General features: G+C 44.9%; 1 protein-coding gene across 2 annotated transcripts in view; it reads right to left on the bottom strand.

Moving 5' to 3' along the window:
• The window catches only part of RO60 (Ro60, Y RNA binding protein), a 289019-nt gene that overhangs the window by 205776 nt on the left and 60399 nt on the right, over positions 1-22844 (bottom strand). For both annotated transcript variants that reach the window (XM_086957015.1, XM_086957008.1), the window contains exon 3: positions 16802-17022. In XM_086957015.1, coding sequence (XP_086813141.1) covers positions 16802-17022 — 221 coding nt within the window. The remainder of the gene's footprint in view (positions 1-16801; positions 17023-22844) is intronic.

Here is a 22844-nt window from a genome sequence, read left to right as displayed (position 1 = left end):
CCTGGTCATAACCATATCGGGCTAGGAAGGGTGTTTTTGGTGTCCAGGAGATGTGTCTCTTGTAGTAGCAGTATGTCATCTTTAGTCCATTTTGCCTGACAGAGGATCACACCCCTCTTAATTTTATCTAACAGACCCCTTACATTCCAGCTTACAATTCGCATTTGACCCAGTGGAGCCTCATCTGCTTGTGTCGACATTTATATGTGATGGATGATAATTGCATTGTCACTGAATGAAGGAAAATCTGTCTGGTGTATCAGTCTTCATGCGCCGAGTTAAAAAAGTAAACAGAAAACCCCATAAACATTTCTCCCTCCTTCCCAATACTTCAAAACAGTTGAAGCATCTGTCACAGATGGAAACAATATCGACCACAATGGGGATTTGATAGCGTGTCCATCCAATGGGACCCTGAACACCCTTGAACCATCATGGCAACTTAAGATAAAGAGTAAGGATTCCAGTGTTCTAGCCTGATGTATAGTGTCAGTTAGCTGCACTTAATTACAGTATTGGTGCTTCAATGTCAATTCCATAGGTCGACGTTTAAGTCATTTATGCTGCGTAGAAGCCTCCATTGCTGAGGTGTATCCCCGCTCGTCGTCCCGGATCTTGGAGTGCCACGTTGACCTGGAGCAATGTCGCTGTTTACCCTGTTATTGTGTTCATGTGCGGTGGGTTTCTCCAGATGAGGAATCTGAGTTGCAGCATGGTGGGGTGTGTGGCTAAAGTTGTCTTAGTTTATCTGTTCAGTTAAAAACTGCTTCTCGTTTGTCAAAACATAAAGGTACAGGAGTTGTACACAACCCGCAAGCGAACTGGGAACTGGAGCCAATATATGAGTTTTAGATATCGTAGGGGTGTCTTGGCTGCTGGGAAAAATTGCTGTTGCTGCAGAACCATTCTGGTATAATCTGGGAATATTATGATTCGATGTGAGTCATAAAAGAGGTCTCCTCGTGGCATGTTTGAGGACAAGGTCACGGACGTGGCAATTCAAGATGTTCGCAATAATGGTCCTTGGCCTAGCTCCTGATGGTGAGCACTGCAGTAGGGCTCTATGTGTGCGTTCTATGATGACGCATGGGAAGAGGACATCTGCAGGGATCCATTAGGTGAGCCATTCTGATACAAATCTTTTGGCGTTGTTACCTTCGCAGTTTTCGGGGAAGCCCACAAAGTGGAGATTATTTCTGCAGGTCTGACCCTCAGCGTACTCCACACGTGTCACCAGGCCCTTGGTTAGTTTTTCTAGGGAGGAAACTTTGGCCTGAAATATGGAAACTGCATCTTCCACTCCTGAGACCCTGGATTCTGCCTCCGTTTGTTGCTCAACCGCTCCCCGGATTTCCTGGCACAGCAGTGACACCTCTGAGCCGACTGCGCCCATTTTGGTCTCCAGTGCTACTCTTATATGGGTGATTACGGCTAATAATGCAGCATTGTCTGGCGGGGTATTAGAGCTTCCCTCTGAGTCTACGGCCTTGGCTCCAGCCACAATGTATTGGTCCATGGTATTCTGCTTGACGGCACCGCCTGCCGTTTTATCTTTGGTCATGGTGGCGCTGTGTGGCTGTTATATTCCCCCCGTGTATTGGGCTTACGCTAACAAGCTCTGCTTGATGCAATGCACCGGGATCTGTCATTCCCTTATGGAGATCGCTGTGGTGGTAGGCCAGGAATGGCCCCGTCAGATCACAAGCCACACCTGGACCTAGTCCGGCCGCTTCTGTGAGCGCGAGATAACACCCCCCACCCCTATTGGGCGCCTTACCTCTGGGTGGCGGCCATGCACCGACACTCAGTTGGTCCTTGGGGAATTGATAAATCCTTTCCCATGCAGTTCTCTAGGTCGGTTCCTTGGCTGTGAGGCAAGAACAATTTCAGGGTATTCTGCGATGTGAATCGCGCTCACAGGAACCAGTCCTGGTCTCCCCAACGATCTAGACTCTGCACTGGGTACACCCTTCACTGCAGTCCAGCAGCTCACTGCCCAGATTACAGGCAATCCAGAACTCTTGGCCAGCCTGCCTGGTGCATGTGCGCCCGCCGTCACAGCCACAGTCCGACTTCGGGTCCGGGGTCCTCGGCAAGCAGGCCTCACTCACAACGTGGCACTAGGCCCAGCCTCAGCATGCTTTCTTCTATGTGTGGATGACCCAGCGCATCTAAGTCCCCATCGTACAGCCACAATATCTCTCTCCGCGGGGTCTCATTCGCCTTCGATCTTTGGCTGCAGCTAGTCACGGACCCTGGGCTTACTCCCACTCAGCACTCTCGTGGCCGCAACAAGGCAGCAGACACGCAGGCTCAATGTCTACCGCTGTTCCCGGCTGTGAAACACCACTATCTCGCCAAGTTGAGCTCGGTCAGCCACGTCTGGGCTTCGGCCGTACATTTGGGCACTGTTGGTGGAATTATGGCAGAAACTGGCGCAGTTTCAGCTGGATTATAGATCGGGCTGGCAGAGCTGGTCTAAAGTGTGTCTGCCATGTTGGGCCACTTGGCCACGCCCCCCCCATTTTTTTTTTAATAAAAAAATTATTAAAGTGCTTTTGTGCTAGCAGAAAGGTGGCACGTCTCTCATTTATGTATTTGCATTGTAAATGGAGCGTGTATAGGCAAAGTGATAAAATGCTTTGCTTTATATAAGCAAGGCAGCGTTAGTGTTGTTTTGAAAGCTATTCTTTTAATTGAACATTTTGCTATTTATGTGCTTTTCGAAAGGCTGCTTGTTCCTCATTAATTATATATTTATGTTGGAAATGGAGTGTGTGTAGGCAAAACTTTAAACATCTTTGCTTTCTATCGGCAAGGTAGGGCCTGTGCATTTCTGAATGTGGTTTGTTTCTTTGTACCTTATAGAATTTATGTGCCTTTGTGACAACTGAAATTCTGTGTGTCTTTCCTCATTAATTATTTATTTACATTTGAAAGGAAGCATTTGTAGTCAAAGGGTTTAAAATAATAGAATTCTTTCAGCAAAGTAGCATCTGTGCTCTTCGGAAAGCATTTTATTTGTTTGGAAAAAGCTACTCATTATTTTCACCTTTGTCGTTGGTAAAGTTGTTATTGCTAATCGTTTTTGTCTGCTGTCCCGTAATCTTTTACTTTATTTGCTTGGTAGTATTTCCCGAATTGTTGTTAAAGCTTTAGTTGTAAAACACGTTGTTATTCTTGTGCTTGGGTGTCATCTGAAAAGCAGGGTGTCTCTCCTTATAACTTTTTAGGTCTCGCGTAGAGAGAGACCTAATGCCGTCCATCCACAAAGCTGACTTTTACGATCCGGATTTTCGGAAGTGCACGCCTCGTGCACGAGCTTCTGCCTATTCTGCCTATCAGCCTTTCACTGACTGGCTCTTCAAAGGCTCTGCTCCCCGCCCCCCGCCTGCACTTCACGGCTGCTTGCCTTCTGTCCCTTAATCTCCCCGTGACTCCCCCTTCACCTCTCCCACTGGCCCCCACCATTTGCTCACTCGCTCGCACATCAAAGGCTTTCACACTTTTTTCAGGCTTTTTCTCACTTGTTTTTATTTCGGCCCTCTCCCCGCCGCAGCCACAGCGCTGCTTACACTTTATTTCATCTCCCCCTGTCTTCCACCAACACCCTCTCCCGCCCGGAGTGTGCATCTCATGGTGAAATAGCCGCAGGCGTGTCCAGTTGATTGTGTAAAGGTTGCCAGCTACATGCTACGGCTAGGTTTCAGAGGCCTAATATAAATAGAGAAAGTATCAATTATCAACCTATTTATTTGGACCCTGAGGGTTTCTAACTTGTTTGTTACTGTGTTAAAATGCAAATTGTCCACATAAACATGTTTCAAACTACGATTCGTGTCTTATGTTTTTTCCATATTGCATGTGTTCGTCGCTACTAAAAGCAGAGGTGTGACTGTTCAGAGTGTGTAATTGCACCCTCTTCGTTTTCAGACTCCAGCCATCTTCATTTCAGCGCCGTATACGAGGGACACCTTCTTTTGTCTTAAACGAAACTTGCCGCATATTCTATTTTTGGCAACTGAGTGAAATTCACTGCGGGGCGTGATACTCTGATATTTTCAAAACATGCCACGGTTTACTTTAAACATCAGGATGTCATTCGACAGAGGGACTTGCATATAATCAGACATTCTTTTAGAAATCCTTTTAGAACTCGCACGAAACAATCGTGTTCTGTGCTAGTAACACCTGCTGGCTCACAGGTGGCCTCGCACAGTAATATCAACTTTTAACTTATCAGCATTGCCTACCAGCAGCACTCCGACTAGTATGTGCACTTCTCAACTAAGACTTGTGCTTTTTGGATGCCCTGTAATGAGCTCCCTTCAAGTACATAATACCAGGCCCGGACACAGCGAAACGACGATACAACATAATGAGGTTGGCGTGGGTATAAAAACACCATTAATGCACTTCGTAGTGGAGGTGACAACAAAACATGCCATGGTACATTATTGCAAGGAAACAAGGCCTGCCGGGGTTGAGAACAAGAGTACGCCCGCTGCACTTGCCGCAAGGTTTTTAATTTACCCCCACGCCCTCCCCAGACCACCAGTTTGCAGAACACATTAAAGTTTCATGTATCATCCGGGGTCACAGGAATTGTGCGCTTCTGCAGCCGCGGCGTTTTAGGTATAATTGTGGGGTTGCCGCATATGCCACATAATCTATTATTTTCTGCATAATCTTCTGACTTTACCTCAAAAATGTTTCTAGCTCAAATTGATCACAAGTTGCTAAAATTACAAGGACTCGTGGTGCAATGCAAGGGAAGGCTCTGGGTAAAAGTTGACTGGTCACCTTTCAGTTGCTCATTTGTTTTATTTGGGTGTTAAATCGGCGTTAATGGGGTGAAACATTTACGCAGAGACTGCTACAATGTAAAATAAAGTAATACTGTCACTGAATGTGGCGCATTACGCCGCATAATTTGTCTTTTCTTGCCGCATAATTTAGTTCACCCTGACGCATAATGTGATCCTTCCCCAAGCCGCATAATTCCTGTGGCACGTGATCATAACAAAAACGCATTTTCGGCATTGAGGGCAATGTCATATCGAACACGCACAACCCTTGAGGTATTCGTACTCTTCAGGACCATGAATGAACCCGCGCACTGAGTGTAATAAAAATGTGGGCTCTATAATGAGAATTTAAACAATCTCACTCAGGATGAAACACTGATCCAATGTACCCGAGTCCCGCTGGCTGTGCAGAGGGGTGTACACTGGCCCTGCACCTCCGGGGTTCCAAACCTGTGGGATACATTTTAAGACTTCAGTGCCACGGAGCACAACGAAATATCCGTCCGTCAACAGACCTAAATAATTTTAATGATGACAATGGCTTGCGCTGCCTTGCTAAAGGCTTTAAATAGCCGGCGAGACTATTACCAGGTTGATTTTGTAAAGGTTGCCAGCTACATGCTACGGCTAAGTAAATTACCTATTAAACAAGCATTTGCAATGCAATAGGTCTCGCATTTGCGAAAGTTTGAGCTATTGGCATTGTAAATGACAATGCCTTTTATTTATGATTTTGAAAACCTGCAAGCTGTGCGTAAACAAGCACTTTGTACTTATAGCTCTTGCTTATGAGAAGCAAAGCTGACATTCTCTTTTACTGACAGCCTTGCTTCTCGTAAGCAAGGACTATACGTACAAAGTGTATGTTTATGCACCACTTGCAGGTTTTCAAAACAAATGAATCAAAGGCATTGTCATTTACAATGCCCATAGCTCCAACTCTATCAAATGCGAGACCTATTGCATTGCAAATGCTTGTTTATCTCGGGAAGGGAGCGTATGTAGGCACGGCTTTCAAAAACATTGAATTCTATTGGCAAGGTAGCCTTTGTGCTATTTTAAAGCTATTTATTTATTTCAACTACATTTTCTTTTTTCCTATATCATTGGGAACGTTTTTTGTGTTATTCTTTGCCCGTCGTACGGTAAAGATTTACTTTCATTTATACGCACAGCAGTTGTGGCTTAATAGCTCCAGTGGACAACTTTGAAGCTGGGGAGCCAGGTTTCAGTCTCAGTGGGAGGTTTAGCATCCTGTTATTTTGTGGAAATCACTCAATGTTTATGTGCTAAAAAATACACCCATGCAGTCCACAACAATGATAGCAATCTTTCCAACTATGCAAATGTTCACTTCCAAATAGCAAAGCACTCTCCTTTCAAAACACTGCCTCAAAGCATTCATCCCCCTCCCGCCGCCCCCGACTCCATCCTGTCCGATCCAAACCACTTCAACAAACATTTGCAATGCAATAGTTCTCGCATTACTGAAAATTTGAGATATTGCTGTTGCATATGTTGTTTGGTAATTTTTTTTGTTAAAAAAAGATACCAGCAGTAGCATAAGTAAGGGTGCTCTATGTGGCTAATAGAGGTCTCTTTACAACTCCACAGGGACACCTAGTAATAGCATGTGGTACTGCACCCTTTTCTTGCTTCATGAATTTTATTTTATTACTTACGCTACTGCTGGGATATTTTTTAACAACAAAAAAATAACAAACATCATTTGCAAGGGCAATAGCTCAAACTTTCAGCAATGCAAGAGTTATTACATTGAAAATGCTTGTTAGTGAATGCTACCTGACTACCCCACAAAATGTCCAGACTGAAAGTGCTGTCAACTCAACATCCTAGGAATAGACATAGCTTCTGTACAAAAGGAACAGAAGCAACCGAGCTCAGACCAATTGGATTGATTTGCCTTTTTACATAACGCAAACAGCTGCTTCACAAGAAAATCCCCAAGCACTGGCCAGCAAGGGAATTCAATGGAGTCCTACTTTTCAGGGCAGAGGAAGGTCTTCAACCTCTTTTTAAACAGTGCTTTCGATTTGAGCATTCTAAAATCGACTGCGAGCCCATTCCACAGTTTGACGACTAAAAGTGCGAATGAGCATTCGCCCATCCTGGCTTTGTTGAATTTAAGTACTTGGAAACATCTGTGATTGGTAGAGCAAAGGGCTCTTATTGGTCGATATTCATAAAACCTACTTATGAGAAATGCAGGTCTTTTTTTCTGGACCCCCGCATAACAATCAGCAAAGCTTTAAAATTAATTTGCTCATTTATTGGCAACCAATGGAGTTGCTTCAGGCTGGCACTGATTGATTGCGTATTATTAAGACAGTTCAGAATTGTCTTAGAGGCTGCATGTTGGACCAGCTGTAGTTTACTGATTATTGAATAAATATGCGGAAGCTCCTAGATAAAGAGGGTTGGCATTATCTAGTCTAGGAGTGACTAGAGTTGGAACAATTGGCTTTCAGGTCTGGACTGGTAAGATTTGTAGAATATGCTCTAGGAGTTTCAATATGCTAAAGCAAGCCCCTGCAATACCCCTAATTTGTGTTTGAAAGAAAATTCATTGTCATACTTTACACCAAGATTTCTTACTACTTTGGACGGTACTGGCGATCCTCCACGTTCCATCAGCCACGAGTGCAGAAGTTCAAAAGAATAATAGTTCCCAAAGAAAAAAAGCTCTTATTTGCCATAGTTAAGCTTTAGGCAATTCTCCTTCATCCAGGAGAGACAGACGTATAACCTGTCCGCCAGAGGTACATCAATCTGCTCAAAGGAAAGCATTATTTGAAGGTCATCTGCATAAGTCACTAAACTGAAATCCCTGTGTTCAACTACTTTGGACAGAAGGGTCAACAAGATGTTCAATAAAGTGGGGCTAAGTGCTGAGCCTTGAGGTATCCCTGTATTTCAGTTCTTAGTAGCTTGAGGTGAAAGGGGAAGACAGACAGCCTGCACTCTATCGGCCAGTTAAGACTGAAGCAAACGTTTAGCTTTACCGACCACGTTTGCTAGCTCGAGGTGATCCAACAGAATATCATGAGAAATGGTGCCAAAAGCTGCTGAGAGATCTAACAGAATCACAACAGCTTTCTTCCCCTGGTAGAGATTGGCCTTTATGAACTCAGATCTCCAATGGTCAGGGCAGACGCTGGATTGAGTGTCTTGCAGGATATTATTCTCATTAAACTGTTAGCTCCAAACCCATTTATTTATGGGCCACTCAGCTAAAGACAGCAAATCAATCAAGGCATTTGTAAAGCGTAACTACTCATCCGTGAGGGTCTCAAGGCGCTGGGGGTGGGGGGGCATGCAGGTTCCAGTCCATCAAGGTCCTCCGTCTAAGAGCCAGGTCTTGAGGTCTCTGATGAAGATGAAAGATATCAACTGGTTCACACTGCGGTGGTGGTTTTAGTGTTGCCGAAAACACCCCACTTCAAAATGGAGGTAAAAAAAAGATGTACTAATTCAAGTATGCACTATTTGGGTTCTCCCAACTCCTGCGAGGCAAGACCCCGTTTACAACTTATTTGTTATTCACAACTGGTCCTATATGGTCCTGGTACCGCCGTGCCATAAAAGGTGCCCGTTTTCCCAGTAGGCAACCATGTTGGTATAATACTCATCCCAGGTACCAGAAAGTCATTACGACTTTGATATGAGTAGCACGTTCACTACAGGAATCTGCCGCCAATGGGTGGACATAGCTCACATACAATGGGCGACCACATTAAACCCATTCCTATGTGCTGTTCCCATTCAAGTTCTGCGTGGACAACTGAGAATTTAGTTGATGCAAGATTGCACTCAACCAAAGATTTTATCAATACTTCAGGGCAACTCATATGCCCATTATCAGTGCAGTTTAAACCATATGACAAAACCTACAACTAGAAATTATCCACACGCCTGCACAACCATGTTTCTCCTACACTCATCAGTAACGGTACACACACTTGTTGTAGCATGCCTTACACACACAAAATCAAAACACATTCCACATGGATGGACTGCGCTTGCGTACTTTCTATCCGCCCAAAAACTAACTTTTAATGCTTAACCGTAATACTCAGACCCTTTTTTTGCTTCAAATTACAGAATACAATACTCAAATTGATGAACGTGTGGTGAAGAAAGGGGCTGAAGCCAGAGTGTTGTTATGAGGGGAGAAGTCAGAAGGAAGAGTCAATGCAGTCTGCCCACGACCTGCCAGTAAATCGGGGCATTCTTTTTCAATAGCTGGGCCCCAACGAAATTGTCAGGAAAAATATGTGTTGGTCAAAAACAGACTGAACATGCAATCTCCGATCATAGATTTGAATCATCAAACAACAGCATGTAGGATTAATGTGCCTGCTAATTGTCATTGCGTCTATCCATTATATGACAGGCTTATGATAAATGTAAGCTATCTCAAGGTTAATGCCCATGTTGTAGAGATCCCTGTGCAGTACTGTGTCACAAGTTCTAATCCTCGTAAAATGTCTCAAGGGGTTATGCGCTCACTTCCAAGAGTTGCATGTGACTGTCACAGCATAAATATGAATCTTTGCAGGTTTCAACTCAATATTTAATTCTTCTATAATTAATCCCATACGTGACATTGAGGTAGGGAGTAGAGCCATCACTATATAAAACTCTTCAAATAAATAAATAAACACATATTCTGTTCCACAAACACGTATTTGTTTTGTATGCGATGCGAATGATTATTTTTTGGGTAACCACACCTATAAACGTACATATCAGAAGTACAAAAGGAGATCCTGTCTCTCTGCCTAGCTCTTCGGCTGCTTTTGAAGCAATAAACAAGGAGACTGTATCTTTGCTCCAGTAGTGAGCGACCATGACCGAGTGCATGGTGTGATTACACAGCTGGGTTCCATTTAAACAATTTGTTTGGGGCATTGGGGGTCAAAGTATTTTATTGCCTAGGAAGACATACAATCAGATGATACTGCGACACAAGTGCAAGGTATGCTTTCCCTGCAAACATTTCAAATAAACTATATATAATTCCCAAGTATGTAATATGCGATCTCATACAATCACAACTGTAGCGGTACAATGAAACACAAGAAATAGCTGTGAAATCATCGAAAGTCCATGATCGCTTATAAGGTCAATCTATGGGTGAACATTCGACACCATTTACCAGCTAGGACTCAACTGGAGCAAAATGACACGCTGGCTGTCCTTAAATGGAGGTATTTGGAGCTGGGAGCTGGCAGGGAAACCCTTAGATATCCCTCCACCCTCTCGCAGGCGGCTGCTCCTCTTAGCATACCATGACAGTACACATGCGCCTGCCACTGCGTTACTCCGACGAAGGTAGATCGATTCATCACGGGGCCTGCCGGAATCCGGTTCTGCCACAAGAATAGCTCCTGGGCCCATAATCTGGTTGTTGCATGACCATGGCCAAGAATCCTTGTCAAGTGAACAGACTGGGACTGCCAATTCTGTTATCCGCAGTCTGTCATCGGTAATCAGAAAGCACCATCCTGTTAAACAATATTCAGCACCTGCCTTACCCAGGGACATCTTCAGAATGATGGGGCCCTGGGTCAAATGTATTTTGGGGGCTCCTGTTTGGAACAGCTTGGAATTTATGATCAAGTTTCAGGGATAGTGATCTGTGTTTTCAATACTGTAAGAGCAAGAGCTCACTAATATTTCGCCAAATAATCTCTGTGACTCCCGCCCATTTCTCATATGTGAGGACTTGTTTTGATCTGAAAGAAACTTTTTCATGAATTTTTCCATTAAACACAAAAACATAATTTCTCTGCAAAATGTCTGTAATAGACTCTCACACATCAATGACATTGAATTTTTTTAAACTTATTTTTACTATCCTACTGCATAGTTAATCACAGAAATTTTAACATTCTGCATAAACTTGTAATCTGCCCATGGACTCTCAACATGGATTACATTGCAATATGCGTGGCGCACCAGGGTTTTGCTCACCGACTCAGCAACCACATTAAAAACAAGCATTTACAATGCAACGGTCTCGCCTTTGCAAAAGTTAGAGCTATTGGCATTGTAAATGACAACTTTTTTATTTATGTGTTGGTTTTGAAATCAGATAAATAAATGGCATTGTCATTTACAATGCCAATAGCTTAATCTCTTGCAAATGCGAGACCTATTGCATTTGCACCCACACACACACACACACACACAGAGAGCCACACACACACACACAGAGCCACCCATACACACACACACACACACGGATGTGGTGGTGGTGGATGTGGCGGTGGTGGATGTGGTGGTGAATGTGGTGGTGGTGAATGTGGTGGTGGTGAATGTGGTGGTGGTGAATGTGGTGGTGGATGTTGTGGTGGTGGATGTTGTGGTGGTGGATGTTGTGGTGGTGGATGTTGTGGTGGTGGATGTTGTGGTGGTGGATGTTGTGGTGGTGGATGTTGTGGTGGTGGATGTGGTGGTGGTGGATGTGGTGGTGGTGGATGTGGTGGTGGTGGATGTGGTGGTGGTGGATGTGGTGGTGGTGGTGGATGTGGTGAATGTGGTGGATGTAGTGGTGGATGTGGTGGATGTGGTGGATGTGGTGGTGGATGTGGTGGTGGTGGATGTGGTGGTGGTGAATGTGGTGGTGGTGAATGTGGTGGTGGTGAATGTGGTGGTGGTGGTGGTGGATGTGGTGGTGGGTGTGGTGGTGGGTGTGGTGGTGGATGTGGTGGTGGATGTGGTGGTGGATGTGGTGGTGGTGAATGTGGTGGTGGATGTGGTGGTGGTGGATGTGGTGGTGGTGGATGCGGTGGTGGTGGATGTGGGGGATGTGGTGGTGGTGGATGTGGTGGTAGTGGATGTGGTGGTGGATGTGGATGTGGTGGTGGATGTTCATTTTGATTACTTTTTGTAAAATGGGCTCGATGAGGTGGAAATGTACAGTAATGTCGCCCTGCGGTAAATAGAGCCTGCAAAATAGCTGCACCTCTAGCAGCCAGTGAGCTTTCCTATTTTTAGTCACAATATTGCCTCCGATGTCTCACCTCTCAGCCTGATGCACGACAGGGCTGGTCTCCCCCACCCCAAGCACATTTATTTCTCTGACGGAGGAAGCGGCGGCTCCAGGGCTCCTTCACCGGAGCAGGCTAATCTCAGCCTCTTAATCCTGCAGGGAGGAGAGCGCTGGGAGCCGATGCCATCTCTGCGCCTGTGCGTGCTTGGGAGGTGTCTACTCGAGGGCTAATCCGGGACACCCTACCTTAGTCTTAGATGGATCCGCACGCACGGAGGGCAGGCGTGCGCGTAGACCCCACAAGCGCATCCTTCACGCACTGGAGCCCGTTCGCTGTTAACCCACCGCACGTCTCATCCCGGGAGCAGCGGCGCTGCAGCCAATGCATAGGGGGACACTGACCCCAATCCCACAGAAAGCAGGGAGCCCCTGAGCGCAACGGTGGTGGGGGCGGGCATGCGAGGAGCAGCGACACCAACGTATCAGAGACTCTCAGCCCCCCTCCCTAATCCCAAGGCATGTATTAGCAGATAAAGAGCTGTGTGCAAGGCTGCCGCTGCCAGTGACCTAGCGACGCTGCTGAAGCATGCCCGTGGAGGAGGAACGCTACCTCCCTTCACAACATCAACTGGGTAAAATACAGATCAGAAACAGTGTTTAGTGGACACCCCACTTGTGATCGCCGCATCCGAGACCCGAGGTAGCTGGGGCAGGAACAGGATCTTGTTAGCAACCTGTCACACACTCGAGATGTGAACAGGTTTTCAGATACATGGCACACAGCGGCGAGGGGCGCTGGAAGGGGGAGAGGGAGGAGGACGGCGGAGAGAGGGAAAGCGCTGCCTTTAATCTGTAAGCCCCTTCTTTTTCAGATTGACCTCCCCGACTTCCTGCTGGGGTAAAAGGTTCCTTATCTTCTTTATGGGGCCATCTGGACCCATAAAAAAAGATAAGAAACCTTTTACGCCAGCAGTAAGCCGGGGAAGTCAATCTGAAAAAGACGGGGCTTAAAGAGAAAGAAGAACGTCACTAGGACCTCTTCTCCAATGGCTGGCCACCGTTTAGGAGGCCAGCCAATGGAGAAGAGGGGCAGGGCTTAACCCTCCTAGTGAAGTTTACTAAGAGACATAAAATATTGCGAGCTCGACTGCGCATGTGCGCAGTACTCCACGGGAGACCTAATAAATTAAAGGGTGGACCAGCGAAGGGTGTGTTGCTGTTTTGTTTGTGTTGAAAGTAAATAAAACATTTTTTTTAAAGTTTTATAAAAAAAATTACAGAATAAAAAATTCAAAACAATCTGTTTAAAGATTATTGAAGGTCATCAAAGCGAGAATCTGCAGAACAGAGTGACTCTATCAGAACTCCCCTTCTCAGAGGTTGGGGCCCTGGGCCAGAGCCCAGTTTGCTCATGCTTTAAAACGTCTCTGGTCTTACCAGATATTCTGGTAATGAAAATATCCTCTTGCCCAGCAAATATGTGATTGACTTCATCAAAAATTAAAAAGACATTGAATCCTAGCCGGCCCTGCCCAGGTTTCAACACAGAATCCGTCTAGATGTCTGCAGAAGATACATTAACACACCAAGCTATATTAGCAGCTAGACAGGCTGCAGCAACTCGAGAGTTTGGAAAGTATCTAGGAATGTGTTTTCTTGCCCAGGAGCAGAGGCAGGGATGTGGTGGCTAACGCCGCTCTCGGTGAATGGATGTGCATTTATAGCCGAGAGAGCCTAGTACGGGATCGGTCTAGTGAAGGGTGGGATGCTGTAAGGATGACAGATGTTCTGAATTAGTGAGTGAATGGCCGCCTTTGTGTCCTTGAAACCTGCAAGAAGCTAGACTGAGGTTCTCTGTGTGAACTGCAGGACTGGATGGTGGTGAAGTATGTGAAATATGCAGCAGCACAAAGGGCGTGATAAACGGAAGTCTCCCCGTTTATCCCTCTGTGCCATGTGGCTTACCCGGAAGTATTGGTGGATGTTCTCCCTTAGAGGGGAAACGAACATTTGCGGTACCTGGCCGGACACAAGTCCAACCTGTTGCTTCCCTATCATCCTCACCCCAAACATATACATGTTCAGCAGCTTTTCCCCAAACCAAGTCTCATTGGTCTAGTCAGAGGGATGGGACGCATTTCGCACAGAACCACCCATCTTCCACGGCCTCGATTTTGTATTTTCTTCCTTCTGTACCTTTAACGGTCTCACCTACAGACAGCTTTAAGATGTCAATTGTTGAAAACACCTATTGTAAGGGCCACTGGAATTATGCGACAGAGGGCCAAATTACGTAACAGGTTTGAGTAAATTATGTGGCAAGATAAGGCAAAATATGTGTGTAATGTGGCATATTTTGCTATAGCTTTACTTCATTATGTTATCACTTTTACACTGTCTGGGCATAGGTTGAACCTCGTTAGTACCAGTTTAACACCCCAATATAGCAATAAGCAGCTGAAGGGTGACCAGTCTCATTTTCTAAGGGCCTTTCACTGCACGGCAACACATGTCGATGCATTTTAAGAAACTTTTGAACCCTCTGAGCTAGAAGCTATTTTTTTGTTAAAATCTGCAGCAGAGTATAAAGTACAGTTTCACATGTAAATTCCCATAAGAACGTTTTTTTCTGATACAGAAAAAAGGCTGAATGGAAGAACACCAAAATGTGCACAAAGTTAGAACTTTACTCAGAAAACAAGTTTTGTTATTTGGTGTAAATCCTTTCAGCCGTTTTCGAGCAGTTGGCATTTTAGGAAAAAAAACATGGAAGGGGAATGAAGATCTCAAAGCTGATCAAAAGTTAGTGAATATCAGGACTGCTGGTGTCCATTAATGATCTGATGAGCCCATTCACAGTCAATGGGCAAACCTGGCTCTTTGAATGATCCCCTATCAAAAAGGGACCAGTAGTGCCTCCCTTTCCCCCCCAGTGCCTTGAGACCCTCACGGGTGAGTAGCCGCGTTTTGCAAGCCCCTGATTTATTGATGGATTGTGACTGGCTGGCCAGAGAATATGCTATGGCAACCACCATTACGACTCCTAAAAAACATGAAAGGGAGAAGTTTTCCATACTCTCAAGCATTAGCATTTCTGGTGCATGGGCTTTTTCTCAGAGGCTCGGGAGTATGGGGACTCTTGTTGGTAGGTCTTAAGGCTAAACATGCAGCATGTTAAAAGTTAAAGAAAAACGTAATGCACACATTTTAATGAAGCTGAAATGCTTTATTGACAGTGACATGGTTGACAATGAATAATTATATGCTTTAATGAAGGGTATGGTTTTATTAATGATCCTTCGGTTAACAGCGAGTCATCATATATTCTAAGGAATTTCATTGTAAGATGGTAACATCCCTGCCAGTTTTAATGAAGTTGCAATGATATGTTATATGTTTCTGCTTTTAAGATTGTGGTGAAAAGCCGACAACCACAGCATGCCTGTCTTTCGATAACTACAATCCCTTACTTTGCGGTATTATGGTCTCAAGGTTCAGGGTCAGGTTCAAGGCTCTCCTGAGGTGCATTTTGTTAGAAGGATGCTCCCATAGGTATTTCCACCTGCTTGCTTGAGTATATTTGAAGATTATTGAATAGTATTAAGTAGTGTGTGCATAACAAAATACTTTTCCTTTTATAAGTAAAACCACTGTCTACTCTAGACAATGATTGATTGGGAGTCGTTCATACAGTATCTGCAGACTGGGGAACTAGTCCACACCATCTCCCGAGTTGGCCTTGGACTGATCAGCCTCTCTACCCTGAGAGAGTTAAGTGCTGCTAAGGGGTACTTAGTTTTCAGTAGAGGGAAGATTGCAGAATAGTTCCTTGAGAAGAATCCACGTCCTTCCCAACTAATATACCACCTTCTTAAACTGGTGGGGGTTGGGCGCAGGGGCTAGCCATAAGCCCGGCCCTGCACCCAACCGCCGCTTCATGTGGCCAAAGGCTTAATGCAGTACAGGGTTGGTTACCTGCAGGGGAATGGGTGGATGACTAACTGGAGGCCATGCCCTGCACCCAATCACCCCCTGTGCACAGACGAATGCTGTGCAAAGCAAGGAGGGGGGGTGCTTGAGGTGGTTGGATGCCTGCTGATGATTGGGCGCTGATCCTTGTCAAAGCTTACATTTAAACAAAGTTCAGAAAATCACTGGGAAAAAACAAGGGTTAATGATGTTCTAGTTAGGTGTTGAAATTAAATAAGAACTAACATTTAAAAAACACTGAAATTCATCACTTATAGTTTAGTGAACTAACTATAACTCATGCCCATGCCATGCACTGCTTATGAATTCACATATTACATTATGTTAAATCATATCATTGATTGCAGCAGATCGTGGTTGTCCACCTCTGTCATGGAAGACTCAGACCAAAGAGCAAGAGAAGGTAGAGAATGTTCTGCTGCGCATCAATCTTAAGTCCAGTTGGCCAGAGACAATAAAATCTATGCGGTGAGCAGGTTTTGTCTGTCTCAAAGCCCATGTGGTACTGTGATCTCATGGTGCGCTACACTTGTCCTGGGCTATAACGATCAGTTGGTCAGTTCTCGATAGGCTAAGAGCAACACCAGACTCCGCTCTCGATAAGCCTGGTGAAGATATTCAGCATATTTTATTAACACATCAATAAATAAACTCATTTGAAATTTTCCTATTGATCCTACTTGTTGCTTTCATGCAACCAGGTTTTAACACTAGCCTTAATAGGTGGCATGGCATCAGTCTTCCCAGGCAAACATTAGACATTTCTCACCGAATCATTTCAGGGACTATTTTGGGAAAGGATAGGAGGTAAACGAGTGCGATGAACATAGGAGGGAGTCGGGGTAACAGTAAAAAATGCATGCTTTTTCCTACTATTGATGCCTACCTCTACTTGTCAAATTAAGTTCCCATTACACTTAGACAGAATTCCCCGTGCAAGAAAAGCACACCTGAGTTTGCTTACAATATTCACAAATTTACTTACCTCCTTAGATTTTAGATGGTTGGTGAGGAGATGTTCCCTCACTAATCTGTGCTCCTCGATCAGACATATGACCTCAAAGTCATCCTTGGCGTGTTTCACTCTCTCAATTACCTCCAGGTATTTGTACACTTTCTCTGTTTCTACAGAGAGCTCCTGGTCCTTGGACATCTCCTGGACGTCCTTCCATCCCTTTGTGACATACTTAATTACCAGAGCGAGGTCTAAAGAGATAAAAAATAGACTTATATATCCAAAAATGTTACGCAAGGTTGCTGAATAAAGGAGGTCAACACGAGGATTAAAATCAGAGGAAAGACAGGACAAACAGGAGATCAAACATTTTCTCTATCATGAGTACATCTACAGCTTGACCACCTTACAATATTTGCCACTCCAATAAAGCATTGTAAAGATTGCGAGCATTTTTCACATTACGTTCGGCTCTCATTTGAAGACTCTTTGGGTTCGTAAGCTATATATAATCCCAGCACTGGAACCTTTTGACCATTTGAGTTATCAGAAGATGCTTTATGAATAGTGGCTCATTATTTTAGGGACACTATTGCATTAAGGAACATTCTAGGGGGCATTATCATGAGATAATTACCCAACAAGCAAAGTGTACATTTCAGGCGCATGCAAGGGTATATTACAGAATTAAAGTAAAGGGTAATTATTACAATAATAATGCCCCATAGAAAATGTGTTAAGGACATTAGAACATACTCACAGGAAGCAACCGGTGTTTAGAAAAGCCAACCTAAGTTGTATACTTTAGTCTAATGTATGGCTAAGTAATGCTGACAGAAAGGCAGTATGGTGTGACATCATAGGGAATACTGCATATGAGCAGAAAGAAGCAGCACTAGGTTACACAATGTTGACTGAGAGGCATTTGTGATGTGCCACCATAATAAGATTCCTGTGATGAGCAAAGGGCAGCAACAAAGCCGCTGAGTCAAAATCCGATTTGCTAGCAAAGTATTATATCACAGGATACAAAGTTCCAGAAAACAGGCCTTTATTGCCAGTTAGTGCCATATTTCTGAGAAACCAGATTGGGTTAGGGACATACGGTGAATGATGTCACAATGTCTCAAAACTTAAACAGACATAACCAATGGAACATTTTGGAATGCTTGTTATTCGTGACTATCAGTGATGCAGGACTGGTTTAAGATAACTGTTATCTTCATTGGATACCGCCTTGAACATGCCACTCAATACTCATTTTACTTAGAGAAAGTTACCCGAGTATTAAATGGCTCTTTGTGTGCAGTGCATTTTTCTTCAACCCTACTTGTTTGTTTTATCCTTGAGCCTAGTTTCTTTTCTGCCTCCTTTATTTTAACTTTGGTTTTCTTAAGAGAATCTCAATTTTTGGTTTCCCTTGGGTGTGCTAAACCTACATTCCAAAAGATTTCTAGCAGGATCATCTCCATCACGAATTCTGGAGACCCTCTGCCATCTAGTGACACTATCTGAAAATGCACTTTGCATTTAAATGAAAAATATCAAACGTTAATTACTCCGGTACAACAACTTGAGAATGTGATTGAGTGGGCAGAGTCGTGGGTAAAGGTACCCTAACAGGGTGAATTGAATTGAGGTCGCCAGAGTTGTTATAGAATAGCAGATTAATGTCTCTCTTACACCTGTTTCACTTCTTTTTCCAAACTAGTGAAAAGTTCAACGAGCAAAGAGCCTTTAAATGCGAATGCAAAAAAGAATACATTAAAAACTATTCTAGAGTACAACCACTAAAACAGGAGAAATCAAATATAGAAGAAGATATAATAAACAAAAAGTCGCACTAACCTCTTCGAAGACTGGCAAAGCGCCTAGCCCCGACGGAGTACCACTCGATATTTTTGTGAGTAATCTTGATCTTTGGTCCCCAATAGTCACACAGGTCATTTTTGCAGTCTCACAGGCTGGCCTAATAGAATCCTGGTCCTCGTCAGTATTGCTACCAATTTATAAAAAGGGTGAACAGGATAACCCAGCCTGCTACAGGCCCATTTCCCTCTTGGACTCACTGGGGAAGGTTGACGGGCGATTAATCCTGGAGCGCCTCCAGTATTGGGCTTCGGAGAAGAACATCTTAACCGATCTCCAGTATGGGTTCCAAGAGGGATTGGGCACTGTAGAACAGGCCCTTAACCCGACTCTTTTAATGGGCAAATACGCAGGGGCAAAAGGAGGCAATTTGTATTTAGTTTACGTTGACCTCAGTGCCGCATTCGATTGCGTGATTCACTCCAAATTGTGGGTAATCCTGAGGGACCTGGGGGTTGATCCCCCCTTCTAAAATTCCTCCGAGAGCTTTATACCGACGCCAATGCGTGCGTGAGGTATGGTACAAACGGCGAACTATCTCAGTCATTTAGCGTAGCAAAAGGTGTTCGACAGGGGTGCGTCCTTGCCCCGTTTTTATTTAATATCTACACTAACGGGTTAGAACAGGCGATGCTGGAAGGCAGCCAGGACCTTCCATGCATAAACACTCGGCCTATTCCAGCCCTATTGTACGCCGATGACTCTGTCATCCTGGCGAGAACATTAAAACAGCTCCAATTACAACTGGACAAGTACTGCCAGTTTATGCTCTCCTTGGGATTAAAAGTTAATAAGAGCAAGACCTTTGTGATGCATATTGGCCCGAAAGTGAAGAAACCGAAACCTCTTTTTGTAGAAAAGGTTAGATTGGACTATGCTAGGGAAAATCCCTATCTGGGTATTCTCATTGATGACCAAATAACCTGGAAACCCGCCATTGTGAGTAAAAAGTTGTTATTTCAGCGAACAACTGCGGCGCGGATTTCTTTTTCTAGGAAACTGGGCAAACCCGCTCCCGCCGAGTTGCTCAAAATCTACCACGCTAAATGTCATAGCGTTGCAAAAAAAGAATGTATTTTAAAAACCCATTCTGAATTTTTTGTAGCTCGTCAGAAGGAGCGTAGCCCCAAACTCCCGCACCGGGAGTTTGGGGCTACGCTCCTTCTGACGAGCTACAAAAAATTCAGAATGGGTTTTTAAAATACATTCTTTTTTTTTTTTTGGAAACCTTTATTGTGCAACAGTAGCATACAGTTACGGGCCTACAACCAATCTGGCCGGCCTCGAAATCAGTTCGTAGCACGTAAAGCAACCATAGAACAGCTCAGCAGTCCCTGAGGATGAAAACCAGCAAATATTCCAAATATCACATATGTTAAAAGCGACCACCGAGTACAGGATGAAATTAGGTTAATTTTTAAATTATAAAATAAGAAGGATCAGACGCCATTCAATCCACCGAAAGCACTTAGTGGGCAATGAACACAGCAGGATGTCAACAAAGCGAAGAGTCACAATCGGAAGAGCGGCACAAAAATACGCTTATCAGGATAAAGGAGCATATATTCACAGTTCATACCGGTCATTACCCACCCCATAAACGTGGAACATCCTAACTAATGTTAGCGGTAAAACCAACAACAGAAACGATAAGCAACGCTACACCTAGCCTCCATACTGACCCAAAAGAAGGAAAAAAAAGAGAAAAGAACTAAGAAAAGAGGAGAGAAAAAAATAAGGCCCATAGAAACTAAGAAAGGACAAGACAAAAAACCCAGCCCCCCAAACCCCAACCCTGCAAGCATGCAGAGGCTACGGCCTACCCCCCCCCCCCCAGCAGTGTACCTGTCGCCCAAAAAACGGGAACCCGAAATTTAGATACAGAAAAGAGAAAAAGGGAACGAAAAAAGTTATATAAAACCGGAGGAGGGCCATCCAAACAGGCTCCCGGTCTCCCCTTCCACGAATTTATTCTCCACCCCAAAATCAACAGTCAACAACAGTAATCACTTAATGCTAGAAGATATGGGGGTGAATTATCACGTACTGCGCGACTAGGTATGTCCAAAAAACACGCTAACCCGTTTCCCTATCAGCCACACAGATATCAAGTATTAAAGAGAACCACTTAGCCCTGGCCCGTTCTTGTAAGTCCCCCGTGGCATGCCCGCCAAGGAGATCCCGTCTCAGCCGACACGTGAAAACAAAATGTCCACGCAAGGTAGAAGAGCAACTTGCAAATACAAAATGGACGTCGCCGACCACCGACAGAGTCTCCTTCACTTAAGACCATCACTCCCAGTTCCGTCCCATGACACGCATTCCATAGCAGAAGTACAGGGGCGAGGAAAGAAGAAGCAGTCATAGGAGGCAACAGTAGCCGATCCAGTGTCCGTGCTTTCAGCGGCGCTACAGTGGACGAGGTCACCATCCATTGCTGAGAAAGGCATCCTTCCGTACAGTAGAGGCATGCGGGCATCCTTCCACAGGCACCAACGCAGTCCGGGATCATCCATTCCCCTCCGCGCCCATGTGTAACCACAGTACCCCTCTCAAAGGCAGTTGGGGGCAAGTCCTCACGCACCAGGGGGCCATCCGACCGCAAGTGCCCCAGTGCGAGCGCAATGTTGTCGAGCTTTCCACCCAGCGCTCGGGAGCCGTCCCTCCAAGCGGACTGTAAGTCACCCAGAGCAGCAAGAATGTCACTACGAGACAGCGTGGGCTGTATTTCCCACATCACAGCACTATTCGGTGACTCGCACTCCCCCTCACGCAGCACTTCAATAGGCAGGGTACCGTACTCCTTCTCATTCAGGCAGCCATCAGGCGGTTGCACCTTATAGGGAGAATGAAGGCAGGGCAGGGACAAGTCCGGCTCAGGCAGACTATAGTTTGAATCCCGGGGGCTCTCAAAGTACATGCCTGAGGAGCAATCTCCGGTAATAGCCATCCCCTCTCCGACTCGGCACTAGTAGCAAATTCGGGAGCGGCCCGCGAAAACCGGGCAGGATCGAAAACAGAGCCGACAGGCTCACCTTCAGCGCTCCGCAATTGAGCAGTAAGTCCACCGAGCCCCCACCTCGGGGATGCACTCCAGCTGCATCGTATGACAAACAAAGCTCCTTCAGAAATTCCCCTCTGCAGTTGCTGCGTCCCGGTGGACCGACTCCGCCCAGGTCCAGCTGGCCGCTGTTGACGAGTCAGCACCCGGCCATGTTTCGCAGTCGAGGTCCCGGCTCAGGGTCATTTGAGGCCATCAATCGATTTCGCGGATATCTCCGTCTATAAGGTCGGTAGAGACTTCGGGATCGCGCGAGTGATGTCTGCGCGCATTCACCGTCACCCCGCTGCCGTGCGATACCAGGATCTTGTACAGGATTTCCTTGCGGGGCTCGAAGGCTTACGGAGCCGGGAGCCTACGCTTCCATTCCGATCGCCATCTTGGCTCCTCCCCTAAAATACATTCTTGCCCTTCCTCAAAGCGCCCCAATCTATGGTTGCCATATCGAGCTCGGCTTGGATTATCTATCGGATACCATCAGATACCAGCCGATCCTCTTATGGCACCGTATTTGGACTAAACAGCAATGCCACCTTTCACGCTCTTTAATAACTGATTGCTTATCCTTGGCTCACTGGAAAAAGATTCCATGTTTATTGTACGTTTTTAACTTTCTGAAAGATCTAAATTGTTTAATATTTTTTACAGACCCCTCTTCACTCTTTGATATATCCAGAAAGGCCTTGAAGAATCTGTCTGTAAATCACCTTAGAGATCTACGTTTATGCACAGAGATAGGCAAATGTACAAATACTCACCTACTGATGATACAAACTTCACCTGGCATTCAGTTGTATTTGTCCTTCTTTTTGTCAAATCACGAAAAGTTTGTCTTAACCAGGTTTCGTATTGACTCTTTTTTCCGTCTTGTTTCCTTTCCTGGGGTTTCAAACTGGTCTCACGAATTGATTAGATGTCCCCGTTATGGAATTGCACATCAGTCAACCCTACATGTAACATTGTTTTGTAGCTATTATGAGACCCCACGCTTTACAGTTTTTAGAAACTCAATTTGTTGCTAAATGTATAGCTTGTTTTTTAAAAGCATGCTTGAAAATCCGCTTACAATCATCTGAGATATCTTTTTAATTTTTATCTAATTGATATCAACTGTCTTTTCTTAAATCAAAACGCTTTTAACCT

Source organism: Lissotriton vulgaris, chromosome 1_1, assembly GCF_964263255.1.
Source record: "Lissotriton vulgaris chromosome 1_1, aLisVul1.2, whole genome shotgun sequence".
Taxonomy (NCBI): Eukaryota; Metazoa; Chordata; class Amphibia; order Caudata; family Salamandridae; genus Lissotriton; species Lissotriton vulgaris.
Note: the sequence above shows the minus strand (reverse complement) of the source record. Positions and strands in the feature narration are given on the sequence as shown.